This window comes from Hemiscyllium ocellatum, chromosome 9, assembly GCF_020745735.1.
Source record: "Hemiscyllium ocellatum isolate sHemOce1 chromosome 9, sHemOce1.pat.X.cur, whole genome shotgun sequence".
NCBI classification, from domain to species: Eukaryota; Metazoa; Chordata; class Chondrichthyes; order Orectolobiformes; family Hemiscylliidae; genus Hemiscyllium; species Hemiscyllium ocellatum.
The window spans coordinates 57,585,411-57,600,656 of NC_083409.1; the positions used below are offsets into that span (position 1 = coordinate 57,585,411).

Sequence of the window (15,246 nt, forward strand, 5' to 3'; positions counted from 1 at the left end):
CTTAGCCTTTGTTGAGTATTGTCTGTTGTATCTTCTTCTGTATGGTCTGACCATCTTGCAGGCATAAATTATTTATGCTTTAAAAGATTTTGTTTACTTTATTTCCTTATGGTTATATGCTAATTCACTGAAATTGTGATGCATGTTTCTAGATAATATGGAAGATAATAAAAGAATGGATTACCTTTGTGCTAGAAATAGAACATTTTGGCTGTACTATCAACTGTAAATTATGAAAAGTAGAAAGTCCTTTATGTTTTAAAGATGTCTTTCTGGACTTCTAGCTTCTTTGTCTCTGTATGAGTAGATTTTCTTGAATTTTCATGGATCATTAACTTGTTTTTCTAGTTTTATATTAGAATGTTGAAATGAATAGAATTTACACTCTATACAGTTGAGTTTGGCAACGATATTGTGACCAAAAATATTTTCTTCAGATTCTGAGGTGCTTTTGAGGCAATAATACTTTGGTAGTATGTATTGATTATTGTCAACCTCAGAGTGGTGGTCTCACCATGTTTCCTTTCACTGACTGGTTGTATAGTAGGATTAGCAAGGATGCGTAACGAAATGTGTAATTCAGATTTGTTCTAACATTTAAGAAAGGGTGAGATATTAGGGAGACCATTAGTGAGAGAGGTTAAGGGGAAATGCTTAATGGAGCCAACCCTATTCCTGAACCATCAATAGCATAACTTCCCAAATTAGTTTGCTAGTGAAAGCAATACATGGTACAGTACTGAATCGTTTAGAACAGAAAACATGCCAGGTTTGTTCATGGTTTGGATAGAGGTAGCAATTGAGTTTGTGCAATTAGTATCATTGATACCACATGACAGTTGGTTGGCAATATCTGTCCTGTAAAGAAGAAAACAAACTCTCATAAAAAATCTTTATTAGTTTTGCGTTTGGTTATTGGTGAACTTTTTGATAGTAAAATCAGTTATCCAAAACTAAACTGATTTCTAATGTCTTAGTAAATAAATGCATTCATGGAACTAAGGCTGTTTGTTGAATCTTTGATTTGTTTTTATTTCACCTAAGCTATCAATAAGGATACATACTTATTTTTTTTTTGCAGCCTCAGCTATGAATTGAATAATTAAATCATGATTTCCATTGCTGATTACTAAAGCATGGAATACTGCTTCGGGGAGGTATTGTGTCCTCTGGTGCTAGGCAGAGGTAGCAGACACCCTGCTAACAATCACTGGTTTGGTCTTTCACAGACAAAGAATGATCATTTGGCAAGCATATCCAGCATAAGTCAGTGCCTTCAGGAAAAGTGGGGGAGGAAAAATTGAGAGGAGACATGATTTTTTTAAAAAAAAAATCACATTTTAAGAGTATGTAAAAATCTAATACATCCTCTTGATAAGTTGACTTTCACTGAATCAGCAGAATATTGTTGTTTTGATTTTAAGCAACTGCAAATCCAGCAATTCTTTTTTTCCCCTACCATCTAAGTGGGTCATGCCAATAGTTGTTTGTTTCCTGTGTTATTGTACGGTCCTGCCTACTTGCACAAGACACAAACACACAACATTGTTGTGCATCAGCAGCCATGGCTAATTGGATACAATTTCAGTGACCTTTGACTGGATGCGAATGACAAATCAAAGGTCAGCACTCTTAGCAATCCAGCTTGGGTTCTTGCACATTTCTACAGTTGATGAGAATGTAGTTTTAAAAAAAAGACTTAGCAATAACAACAGCTGAAGGTAGGAATAAACATTTGTTTTTTTAGCTGTTTGCAGCAAAGAGGGTAACCAAGTATGTATTATATTCTAAGATGCCTGAAGCTCATATTCTGTTATTGAGGAAGGTAATGCTATTTTTAAACTTCTGTATCAAATTATTAAGTGACATAAAAGCTTTTAAAATCCTTTACATAAGCATAGCCATTGCTAAAGGTTTCATTTTGTATGTTCACATCCAAGAATTTATTAGCAGTCGCTTATGCATTGTTTTTAAAAACAATCATATTTTCAGAGAAGGGAATTACAAATTTAATAAGATTGTGGATCATTTAAAATTGTATACAATATAATGCTCTAAAAATAGAAACAGTGCATTATTTATTGATTGATTGATTGTGTAAGTTAATAATAAATGTTCACTTACTGCATACTGTTAACAAGGCTTTAGGATTCAGACTCTTACCGTATAGGTTACCTCTGCACCTAGAGTTGGGCATTAGTATCTGTTAAACAAGAATCATATTTTGCTGCATTATCTCTTGTGCCAATACCAGTGCTACTCAGCGCTTTCCATGCAGATAATCAGAAACGCTTCCCACTTGCAGTTTTTTTTTCCTTCCCCCCTTCTGCATCTGACAGGCTGATGGCGATTCAAATCTAGCAGCAGTCAGCTGGAGCAGGCCCAATACCTACCAGAGACCAATGTGGCACCAAGAGAATGCAAAATTAGAATGTAAGTAAATTTTACTGTACTTTGTATATTTTATGTTTTAGATACAAGCCAAACAGTGTATATTAACATTACTGTAGTATGTAAAAAATCTTTATACATCAATGTTCATTCTGAAGAATCGTGATGCTCAACAATTATCCTTTTAACAGTTTGTCATGTGAGAGAAACAATCTCTGTGAATACTTGTAAAATTGGGAAAAAATAATTGAGGTTATGACCTTTCTGCCCTAAAGTTCCTTTCAATTTGTTGCCATTTGTCATTGAGATTAGTGCAAAGTTCTGATGTTTATTTCAGGGTATTTTAAAATTCTGATCTAATTCTCATCAGTGCAGCTGTAGAAAATGATCAGATTCTGCTGTGGAAAAGATTTAAAGATTGCAACCAAAAATAATTTTCCAACGCTGTTGTGAAATATTTGTACATAAAGTATTATGTCATAACTCTAGAGTTTCTATTTTAATTAATCTTCAGTTTGGATTTTAAAGGTTCTAACTGAATTGTGGAGAAAGGCACTGTTTTTCTTGAATAGGAAACATGAGGAATTGTTTTCTCATGGAATTTTTAGTTGGTGACTAATCTTGTTTTATCTGTGGTAGTTGGGAGTGCGTAGCTGCTTTTGAAGACGTGTCAGAATGGTTTAATGTTCGGCAATTGTGTTAGTGCTGTCTGTCCACAGTAATCCCAAAGGTCATGAATACCTGAAGCGCTAGCGTTTTAGCAAACACTGTAGAATAGTTAAACAGTCTAAAAACAAAGATATGTAGGGCTATGTCTTCAAAACAAATATGCTGTAAGAATTGTTGAATCTCTTTTTTTTAAATGTGGGAATAATCTATTTTAAAACATAGCTAGAGAATGTTTTGCCCTCTCCCTAGCAATGTGCAAGTGCTAAAAGGGAATCCCATTTTTGGGATTTAGATTTCATTCTAATTAAGTGGGATGAGATTGGAGTGTTTAGAATGGTTTTGAGCAAGATTAAAATGGAAGCAAGTCCGTAGCACACAACATTCCAACTGACACATTTATTCAGAGATGCTTTGAGAAGAGTCATTTATGGAACAGAAGACTGAAGGTACTTTTCAATTTCCATTCCTTAAGTGGCCTAGAAGAACAACAACATAGGGAGGTATACTGGAAACTGTACCACAAACATAAGTCATACACTGCCAGAAGATGTAATGTTTGAAAGGATGGAATAGAAAAACTTTCATCTGCCTCTAAAGTACAAACCACAATTTGGCAATGTTTGCAGGTGCAGGATGCAAATTACTGTTTTTATTTCATTCACAGCACTAATATATTTCCCCCTGACAAATGGCTCAATGACCAATGAACCCCTATGGAAATGTGCTAATTTAAAAATGAGTTGTGACTTCAAATACAGAGAGTGGGGGTGTTGGTTGTGGGGGAAGTACAATACATTATTAAATAAACTAGAAATAGAACGAGGTGGGCTGTTTTTAAACCTGATAATTGCTCCGTCCCTTACTTAACAAAAAGTTATTTATCTCTTCCCCCTTTTTTTTTTAAAAAAAGCAAGGTACTGATTCCACCACATGTTTCAGAGGAGAGTTCTGAAGAGACAAATCCCTTTTGAGAGAGAAATTTCACCTCATCTGTTTTAAATGGGGGACCCTTTTTTCTAAACAGTGAATTCTAGTTCATCCCAAAAGAGGGAGTCTCCTTGCCTGAAAAAGCCTCCTCAGTATTTTTGCTTCAATTAAACCACTGCTTATTTTTCCAAACTCCATTAGATACAAGGCTAGCCTGTCCAACCCTTCCTCAAAAGGCAACCTGCCAATTCTGGGTATTGGCCTAGAAGACTTTCCTGGACTACTCCCAATGCATTTATGTCCTTGCATCAATAAGATGATTGTTACAGTGTGCGGTACTCTAGATCAAATTGTTTAATAAAACTATTGACAATAACCTTCTCAGGGACATTGAGTTTGGATTCCACTTGGGCCTCTCAGCACCCAACCTCATTAGGCCTTGGTTTGAATGTGAACACAAGCTGAATGAGATGTGGTGAGAGTGACTTCCCTTGACATAAGACATTCTTCTTGATGCCATACTCAGTCAAAAAAAATTCATTAAAACTGGAGTCAATAGGCATGACATTGAATATCTGGAAATGAATTTGTTTTAAAAATTAGGAAGGAAAATCTCTCTCTGACTGGTATGCCTCTACAAAGGAAGCTGGTTGTGGTTGGTCAGTCACTTCACCTGCAGAACATCTTTGCAGGAGCCCCTTAGGGGAGAGTATTATGCCCAACCATTTTTAGCTACTTCATCAATGACCTTTCCTCCATTATAACATTGGCAAACATTCCCATTTCCAATGTTTAGCACCAATTACAATTCCTCAGATACTGACGTAATCCACCTTCAAATGCAACAAGACCTGGACAATATCCAGGTGTGGGCTGACCAGTAGCAAGTAACATTTGTGCCACACCAGTGCCTGGCAATGACCATCACCAATAAGAGAATCTAACCATTATCCCTTGCCATGTAATGGCATTGCCCTTGCTGAATATTCCACCAACATAATCTTGGAGGTTACCTTTGATCAGAAACTCAATTGGATTAGACAGTAGTGAGAAATTCTGCGGTGATTAAATCACTTCTTGATTTCCCCAAAACATGTCATAGTCTGCAAGGTACAAATCAGAACTGTGATGGAAACCTCCCTTCTTGCATGGTTGTGTGCAGCTCTAACAAAACTCAAGAAGCTTGACACCATCCAGGACAGAACAACCCTCTTGATTGGCACCTCATCCACCCCGTCCTCGGCCAATGTTCAGTTGCAACAGTGTGTACGATCTGCAAAAAGCACTGCAGAAATTCACCAAAAATTCTTAGACAGCACCTTCGCAACCCATGACCACTGACCATCTAGAAGGACAAGGGCAACAATTCATGGGAACGTCACCTTCAAATTCCTCCCCAAAAACAAGTCACTCACTATCCTGACTTGGAAATATATTGTGTTGCTGGATCAAAATCCTGGAACTCTGTCTTAAATTGTGGATCGACACCAAATGGCATACAGTGCTTCAAGAAGCAGCTCACCATCACTTTTTCAAGGGCAGCTAAGAATAGATGACAAATGCTGACCTAGCCAGCAATGCACAGATCCCATGAATGATTTTTCCTTTTGGAAAGGTCTCGCCACTCTACCGCATAACTGAAGCGTAGCCCCCCTACTTTTGTTCACTTCCCATTTATAAATGGAAATGTTCTATTAGCTTTTCTCGTTACTGGCTATGCCTGCTTACTACCATATTACACTTTTTTTGTGCATGAGGATATCCACATCTGTGAATCTGAGCTCTGTAATCTCTCTCTCTATTTTTAGTTTTCTTTTTGAATTCGTCCTGTCGAATGGACAATTCACATTTTTATTCCCTTAATTGTGGGTAAGAGATTGACTCCCTGCTCCTCCCCCCCCCCCCCATGATTTTTGCCATGCCTTTCAGATCAGCTGTCACTATTTCTACCTGTTTTATGTCCAACCCTATTGAGCGGTTACTGGAGGGGGCCTGTACATTTCTTAGTGATTTTCTTGGCTTTATCATTTCTCATTCGTACCTAAGCTGTTTCCACATCCTGGTTTCCTGAACTTCTGGTTATTACTCCCTATTGTGCTTTTATCATCAATAACTAACAAAGTCAACTGTCTTGTTTTGTCTACCTTCCTGTCATTCCAAAATGTCCGATATTCTGAGATTCAATCCAATCCATTGTCTTGCAGCCATGTCTCCATAAAAGCGACTGGATTGTGTTTAGTTTGTTTCTATTTGCACTCACTCTATCTATTTGTTTGTCATCTGTGGAGCCTTTCATTTCAACCTTTTTTTTTTACTGATTTGTAAATTGTGGTCTTATCAGTTGGTTGACTTTTAGATTCACACCATCTCTTTTTGTCAGTTTATCATTTCACATTTTAATATCTTTTCTCTTTGACCTTGATTCTACTCTTGATTTACCACATCTTTCCAAATTTGATCCCTTACCCCTACTACTCAGTTTGAAAAATGTATTTTCTCAGTTATGCAGTTGGCAAGAACACCAGCTCTAGTACCATTCAGGTGGAGATCATCCCATTGGTGCAGGTCCCACTTTTCCCAGTACTGGCATACAGTACTCCAAATGTGGCCTCAACTAATGCCCTCTCATAGGGAAGACTTGTTAGAACAAGATTTAATTTCCAGTCCCTTAGCAATAAAAGCCAAAATTCCACTTTTTAATTATTTGCTGCACCTGCATGCTAACATTTTATGTTTCATTCACAAAAGTATCTAGATCCCTTTGCACTGCACTTTTTTGGTGTTAATATTTTAAATAATAGTTTGCTTTTTGATTCTTCTTACCAAACTGCATGATGTCACATTTTCCTACATTAAGCTCCATTTGGCAAGTTTTTGCTTATTCACCTGACCTATTTATATCTCCTCGCAGATTCCTATGTCCTCATCAGAACCCGCCCTCTCATCTATTTCTGTATTATCAACAAATTTGGATTAATTCCATGCTATCCCTCCTCCAAGTCACTAATAAAGATAGTAAATGGTGGCCCTCAGATTGATCAACTTTAAAGATGAAGTAATGCTGCCTCTGTTGTCTTATGGTGTCAGCCAATTCTCAACTTCATGTATTATCCTAAATTCATGCATGAGGATATCCATGCATACATGCTTCTATCTTCTATAAGGTGCCATATAAACAGCTTATCGGATGCCTGCTGAAAATTCAAATACCTTACATCTGCATGTTTCCTTTTATCAACTCTACCTGTTATATTCTCTATGAAGTCTAGTAAACTTGTCAAACATGATTTCCATTTCTTGAAGCTTACTTGACCCTGTGATTGTGATAGGATATTTTAGGCAAGCTTGCTTTTTTTTCCTTTTCAGTAATGGACTATAGCATTTTTTCCAGCACCGATTGTTATGCTAACTGCCCTACATCCTTTTCTGCTTTTCATCCCCTTCTACAACAGGGGGAATAACATTTGTAGTTTTTCAATTTTCTAGAACACTACCAGCATTTAAACAGTTAAAAAGGGAAGTGTTAAGTAGACCATATAAAAGCAAGTGTGGTGAAATAGGAAGTTTCTATTGAATAAATTTCCAAGTTTGACAAATGAGCAGGAAACAACAATGGGACCATCATCACTGGAAATAGAGCCATGAGAAAGGGCCTGGAGCAAAGACCATTATTGAATATAATGTGCATAAAATAAATTTGGGGCCATTATTTTACTTCAGTGCTGAGTCAGAAATTTAGTACTATGTTACCATAATATCTGGATTGTGCCAATGAGATATGAATGTTACAGAATGCTATGGCAAAATTACTTTGTTCTATAATTGTTTTGTTCAGTTTGCGAGGCAGTAAATATGTATTAAGCATTACTTGTAAACTCACAGCATCTTCAAGACTCCAAAGCTTCCAAGAAAACCTACCAGCAATTAATTGGCAGGATTGCAATTTGAGGATAATTTTGTTGAATGGAGCATTTTATAGCAGAGAAGAATTGCAAATTTTATCGTGGTACCAAAGGAGCATGCCTTCTCTTGAGCCAACAAAAGACCAGCTTAGAGGTTGCCTGTTCTATCTGCTAACCTACTGCATCTGGGAGGAAGGTGATTGCATCCTCCCAATTCAGACTTTGGTTAAAATGCAAACAAATTTCCATAGAGAACTTTAAATTCAGGAGGACACCACCATCCCAACCATGTTTGCCAGTATGTCAGAATGATACTATGTAAACCTGCTTTGTCCTGTACTACCTTGAGCTTAGTTTGAGAGATGATCTCATTGAGGAATTTTAATAAAAGGATTCAAGGAGAAATACAGAGCGATTATTTGCCCTGGAAGAATCCTGGCAAAGGATGAAATTTTAAAATCAGAATGAGGCCAATTGAAGTGACATCCAAAAGGATTTTGCAGTCGAATCAAAACATAAATAAGGAGGTTTCTCACCCAAAAGACTGGGTTCTAGGTTGATGTAAATTTTAAAGATCACGATATTTTTTGCAAGAAAAAAGGCATCAGGATAGCTGACTCATTGATTGACACAGATTTCAGCTACATTGGCCAGATTTGAGGGGTTAATTTGCTCACTTCTGTTTATATTTTTAAGGGGAATTTCTAACATTTTAATGCATTGCTCCTATTTTGGTATGAATTGAACTGGGAAAACCTTGTCATTTCATTTCTTTTGGTCTGTGAGGCCAAACTGGACTTTTTTTTAAATTTAATACGTCATTAATCAGAGGGTATTGTAACAGGGCAACTCCCACTCAGATCTGCATTGCAGTGTCAGGCTAACTAATATGCTCAAGTGTTGGAGTAGGCCTTGAACACAGAAGTGTGCTCCCATTGATCCAAAGTTGAGACAAGAGGAGAAGTGAACCTATTTTTGTCAAAGAGCTGTAAAGTTGCCATATGTTGATGGGCACACTGAGATCAGCATTCTAATTAATTGCAAGCCATTTAGTTTTCATGATTTAACATAATTTACCTCTTTGCACAATGTTTGCTATTCATTACCCAAAGCTGACTGCTCATGTTTGAAATGCGTATCATGTTCAAGATTTTGAAACAAAAACTAACGATTTTTAATTTGGTCTTAAAGACTATGTACTACGTCAGTTTGTTTACATTGAAACCATCTGAGGAGCAAGGAGATGATAATTTTATACATTTTTTTTTCTTTTGAATTTCAAATCATTTCGATTCTGTTTCTCAAGAAAAGAAAAACAACAAATTGTCTCCTTTGCTAATTAAAAAGTTGGATTCCAGACTAAAGGTCTTCTGCTAGTTTGACAATAGACGATAGGTGCAGGAGTAGGCCATTCTGCCCTTTGAGCCAGCACCACCATTCATTATGATCATGGCTGATCATCCTCAATCAGTAACACTGAACAATGGTTTGAAACCACAGGACTTGGGTGGTGGGGGTGATGGAGAATGGAATATTAGTATTAAGTGTATATACATCTTCCATCAGCACCAAAATTACTCACCTACACAGTCAGATGGCATTGAACAGAAGGTGTGAAAGCATAGGTGAAAAATGTGTTCAAAAGCAAATTAGCTCTTGCTCTGGTATGTTGCTGTCATTTGAGAAATATCTCAACACCTATGAATTTTTGTGCTTTAAGTGAAATATCATGTTATAACACACAGGTAACAAGCTAAATCAAATCAGGGTAACTCTCTCACTGGATTTAAAACAGTGAATTAAAACATTCAAAATGCCTCAATTGTTTAATTGTTCCTAACCAGACTTTACAAATAACAGATTAGCAGATCACAGAAAACATAAGGCAATCTATTTTAATGTTTACTGTCTAAGTCCCATTGTCTTTGATCACAGACCCCTATTCAGACACTGACAGATACAGGTAATGGGTAAATCCAGAAAAGAAAATGAGTTGTAATTTGTCAGTTCATTAACTGTTTAAACTTTTGAATACCAGACTTTGGTGAAATCCTTGGATGATGGGTTGGGTATTATAAGCACATGGGATGGTATATCTTGTTTGAATTCCAATGTTAACAGTCTAGGTAAAGCGCAGCATCCAAAGACCTCTGGACATTTTTGTTTATTTTTTACAGATTGGGATTCTTTCCTTTAAATTTTCTGACAGGTTGATAGCTAGAGAGACCAAAAAACACAAGTCACCCAATCTGGAAGCTTCCAAAACAACCCCACCCCCCCAAGCATAGTCAAAAGCCACTTGACTTTTTTTCAACACTCTCTGCAGTGGCTGGTATGCACTGGTCCTCCCTTGATTAACCAGTTCAACATCCAACCGGGTCCTGAGTATAGCAACATCACGATGCAGTTTTTCTGCAGTGTCCTGAGCACAATAATTAGCCTTCATTATCTTCTCAGGCCAATTCCCAACAATGAACATTTTATTTTTTTTAAAACACAAAAAAAACAAGGTGATTGCAACTTCTCACCTTCTGCTCTCCGTTTCAAGTCAAAAAATGAGAAAAGTCTCTATCAAAATGTGGTGTAAATATATTATTTTAAGTCTTGACTGATAAGAGACCTCTGATAACTGTGCTTGGATCCCAGACAAGCCTCAATCTTATGATCTTAGTTGTGGCTATTAACCTTTGGCAAAGGATTCCAAAATACTCATTTTTACTCAATCTTTGTGGTTTTGTTTTTGGTTTAAATGAAAATAATTTTTACATACAAGAGTCAAACAAACATTCTTAGTTAACCAGCTATACTCTGAACTTTAGAATAAATGTAAGTACAAATAGTGACTCTTGAGAAGATTTGTAGCTCAGGTTGAGGTTTTGGATGTAGGTTTGCTCGCTGAACTGAAAGGTTCATTTCCAGACATTTCTATTTATATGTTTGGGTTTCTTTGGCCTGAAAATGGGAAACGAAAGCAGGAATTTTCGGCATTGCTTCGCGTGAGGTCCACTGAAGATGTTACCTAGTAAGGTAACGAAATGTCTGGAAATGAGCTGAAAGGTTCAGTGACTAAGTACAAATTGACAGATAAATTAAAGTAGATTGTAAACAAAGATCAATTTAATGAACTTGCATCACAGTCAAATCTGCATCCATGTCAGTCTGAGGTCATCAGCAAGTCCATGCTAATGGCTCAGTGTCCTTTTTATGATAGTAACCAGTTTTCAGACTTCAGAGGTTTTGGCTTCCAATCTCTGTTTCAGTCTTAGTTTCTACAGAAACTAGGAGGATCAGTTTTCCTTTTCAATTAAGGTCTTTCCCAAAAATACTAATTTTGTGATGGAATCTGTGGGTTTTGTTAAATTAGAAGTTGTTGCAATTAACAAACAATTAAGCTACCAATAAAGAAAAAATGCAATGCAGCATGAAGAATTTATCTGCTGGTAATCGGAAATTTAAAAACTAGACGTACTCTGTTTTTATTGCAGTTAAGCCACAAATACAATGGATTCTGAAATATACAATTAGTATTTGAAGTTAGGCCTACCAATGTTGCAGTTTCTGTATCATCTTTCAAAGTGTGGAGGAGTGCAGAGTACAATATTAAATTCTGATTTACCATCACTTGAAGATACTTGTCTCTTTCACTTTAATTATTTCTTCAAGATATACAGCTGATATTTTACAGGCTCCAGCTCTCTGAATATCACAATTATGAGTGACATGTTCTGATTATAGACCTATGCACCAATAAAAGCTTTGATTGAAGTAATTACAACAAACAGGTACGTGGCTGTGCCATTAGTTACTGATAAGCTGTTAGAAAACAAAGCCTCCACCATGTGTGCCTGATTTACATAGCACCTTTCTCCAAAGATGTGATTCAAGAGAGGCGGTCATCTTATGTCTATGCATAATTCCTGTTTGAATTTAAGATTTGTTTCAAGTAATTCCTGACTGAAATACCTGACTTTGGACCAGGCTCCTATGCATGCTGCACACTGTCACTCATGACGACAAAAGACGTGGGAGGTGAGCAAGTTAGTTGGCACAAGAAGCTTAATTTAAAGGTTGAGTTTTGTTATTTGAGTCACTGTTGAAGAAGATATTCTTTTCAAACATGTTTTTGAACATTTTGTTCTATTCATCAATTTTTAGTTCATAGACTGTCATGTTTGCAATTTTGATTATCCCTATTGTTCTTGGTTTTTATTTCATTGTACAATGTGAAGTGGACAGGATTTCTGAAGTACCCATAATGTTCCATGATGCCGAGGAAAGAGTAGGTGGACACTGAGAGAAATTATGATCTTCTTTCGGGAAAGAGCTGTGATTTGTTATCAAGTAGCAAAAATACAGGTTTAATCATAGTAGCTATACTTTGTCCATATCCACCATTTTATTTCAGGATTCCCCTAAATGTATCTGATCATCTAAGAGGAGACAGGTCAGTGGATTTGATTTGTAAGAGAGGCTATTGTCTGCTGCTGCATGACGGTCTACTGGAAGTGAGACACTTTCCAGTAAACATGAATGTTACAAAGTCAAGCTTCGGGTTGGGGGGAGCATGAGTACTACATTCTGTGAAGGCTACAATCTCCATGGAAACTATCAAGCTGTTTTCAGTGGACACAGATATCAACTAAGTACCAAATGGTGTATTTCAAAAAGGATGTCTGCTCTTAATTTTCTGTCTGGGAGGCTGAGCAGTGTTTTGACTTTTCACTTTACTTGGGTGACAAAGTACCCCCAGTTCTAGGATTTACATGTTAATCAATCAAAACCTGCATCCCTCCAGTGAGTGTCAGATGGTGATAGCTATATACACTCTTCTATTGTAAACAGTCATTATATAAAACTAGAATGATACCATTTATCATAGAGTCATAGAGATGTACAGCATGGAAACAGACCCTTCGGTCCAACCCGTCCATGCCGACCAGATATCTCAAACCAATCTAGTCCCACATGCCAGCACCTGGCCCATATCCTTCCAAACCCTTCATATTCATATACCCATCCAAATGCATCTTAAATGTTGCAATTGTACCTTCCTCCACCATATTCTCTGGCAGCTCATTCCTCTGCGTGAAAAGGTTGCCCCTTGCATCTCTTATATATTTCCCCCCTCACCCTAAACATATGCCCGCTAGTTCTGGACTCCCCAATGCCAGGGAAAATACTTTGTCTATTTATCCTATCCATGCCCCGCATAATTTTGTAAACCTCTAAGGTCACCCCTCAGCCTCTGACGCTCCAGGGAAAACAGCCCCAGCCTGTTCAGCCTCTCCCTGTAGCTCAGATCCTCCAACCCTGGCAACATCCTTGTAAATCTTTTCTGAACCCTTTCAAATTTCACAATATCTTTCCGATAGGAAGGAGACTAGAACTAGAACTAGAATTCCAACAATGGCCTAACCATTGTCCTATACAGCTGCAACATGACGTCCCAACTCCTATACTTAATACTCTGACCAATAAAGGAAAGCATATCAAACGCCACCTTCACTATCCTATCTACCTGTGACTCCACTTTCAAGGAGCTATGAACCTGCACTCCAAGGTCTCTTTGTTCAGCAATACTCCCTAGGACCTTACCATTAAGTGTATAAGTCCTGGTAAGATTTGCTTTCCCAAAATGCAGCGACTTACATTTATCTGAATTAAACTCCATCTACCACTTCTCAGCCCATTGGCCCATCTGGTCCAGATCCTGTTGTAATCTGAGGTAACCCTCTTCACTGTCCACGACACCTCCAATTTTGGTGCCATCTGCAAACTTACGAACTGTACCTCTAATGCTCGCATCCAAATCATTTATGTAAATGACAAAAAGTAGAGGACCCAGCACCGATCCTTGCGGCACTCCACTGGTCACAGGCCTCCAGTCTGGAAAAACAGCTTTCCACCACCACCTTCTGTCTTCTACCTTTTGAGCCAGTTCTGTATCCAAATGGCTAGTTCTCCCTGTATTCCATGAGATCTAACCTTGCTAATCAGTCTCCCATGGGGAACCTTGTCAAACACCTTACCGAAGTCCATATGGATGACATCTACTGCTCTGCCCTCATCAATCTTCTTTGTTACTTCTTCAAAAAAAACCTCAATCAAGTTTGAGACGTGTTTTCCCCCACACACAACCATGCTGACTATCCCGAATCAATCCTTGCCTTTCCAAATACAAGTACATCCTGTCCCTCAGGGTCACCTCCAACAACTTGCCCACCACAGAGGTCAGGCTCATCGGTCTATAGTTCCCTGGCTTGTCTTTACCGCCAGTGGCACCACGTTTGCCAACCTCCAGTCTTCCAGCACCTCACCTGTGACTATCGATGATACAAATATCTCAGCAAGAGGCCCAGCAATCACTTCTATAGCTTCCCACAGAGTTCTCAGGTACACCTGATCAGGTTCTGGGGATTTATCCACTTTTTTTAACCGTTTCAAGACATCCAGCACTTCCTCCTCTAGTCTGGAGATTGTGCAATATGTCACCATCTATTTCCCTACAGTCTTGTCTAATAATGTCAAAATTGGCCTTTCTCCACTTTAGAACTTCAGCTTTCAGATCAGGTCTATGCTTTTCCATCACTATTTTAAAACTAATAGAATTATGGTCGCTGACCCCAAAGTGCTCTCCCACTGACACCTCAGTCACCTGCCCTGCCTTATTTCCCAAGAGTAGGTCAAGTTTTGCACTTTCTCTAGTAGGTACATCCACATACTGAATCAAAAAATTGTCTTGTACACACTTATCAAATTCCTCTCCATCTAAACCTTCAACACTATGGCAGTCCCAGTCAATGTTTGGAAAGTTAAAATCCCCTACCATAACTATCCTATTATTCTTACAGATAGTTGAGATCTCCTTCAAGTTTGTTTCTCAATTTCCCTCTGACTATTGTGGGGTCTATAAATACAATCCCAATAAGGTGATCATCCCTTTCTTATTTCTCAGTTCCACCCAAATAACTTCCCTGGATGTATTTCTGGGAATATCCTCCCTCAGCACAGCTGTATTGCTATCCCTTATCAAAACTGCCACTTCCCCTCCTCTCTTGCCTCCCTTTCTATCCTTCCTGTAGCTTGTACCCTGGACCATTCAGCTGCCAGTCCTGCCCATCCCTGAGCCATGTTTCCATAATTGCTATGATATCCCAGTCCCGTATTCCCAACCATGCCCTGAGTTCATCTGCCTTCCGTGTTAGGCCCCTTGCATTGAAATAAATGCAGTTGAATTTATTAATCCTACCTTGTCCCTGCCTGCCCTGACTTTGACTCACTTCTGTTCTCAGCTGTGCCTGTCTCAGATCGATCTCTTTCCTCACTATCTCCCTGAGTCCCCCCCCCCCCCCCCCAC

General features: G+C 38.1%; 1 protein-coding gene across 1 annotated transcript in view; it reads left to right on the forward strand.

Annotated features, from left to right (window-relative positions):
* Positions 1-1,662: 1,662 nt before the first annotated feature.
* dnajc6 (DnaJ (Hsp40) homolog, subfamily C, member 6) overlaps positions 1,663-15,246 on the forward strand; it is a 139,947-nt gene continuing 126,363 nt past the window's right edge. Inside the window, exons 1-2 of the mRNA XM_060829766.1 lie at positions 1,663-1,721; positions 2,340-2,433. Of these exons, the coding sequence (XP_060685749.1) occupies positions 2,403-2,433 (31 nt within the window). The 5' untranslated portion in view covers positions 1,663-1,721; positions 2,340-2,402. The remainder of the gene's footprint in view (positions 1,722-2,339; positions 2,434-15,246) is intronic.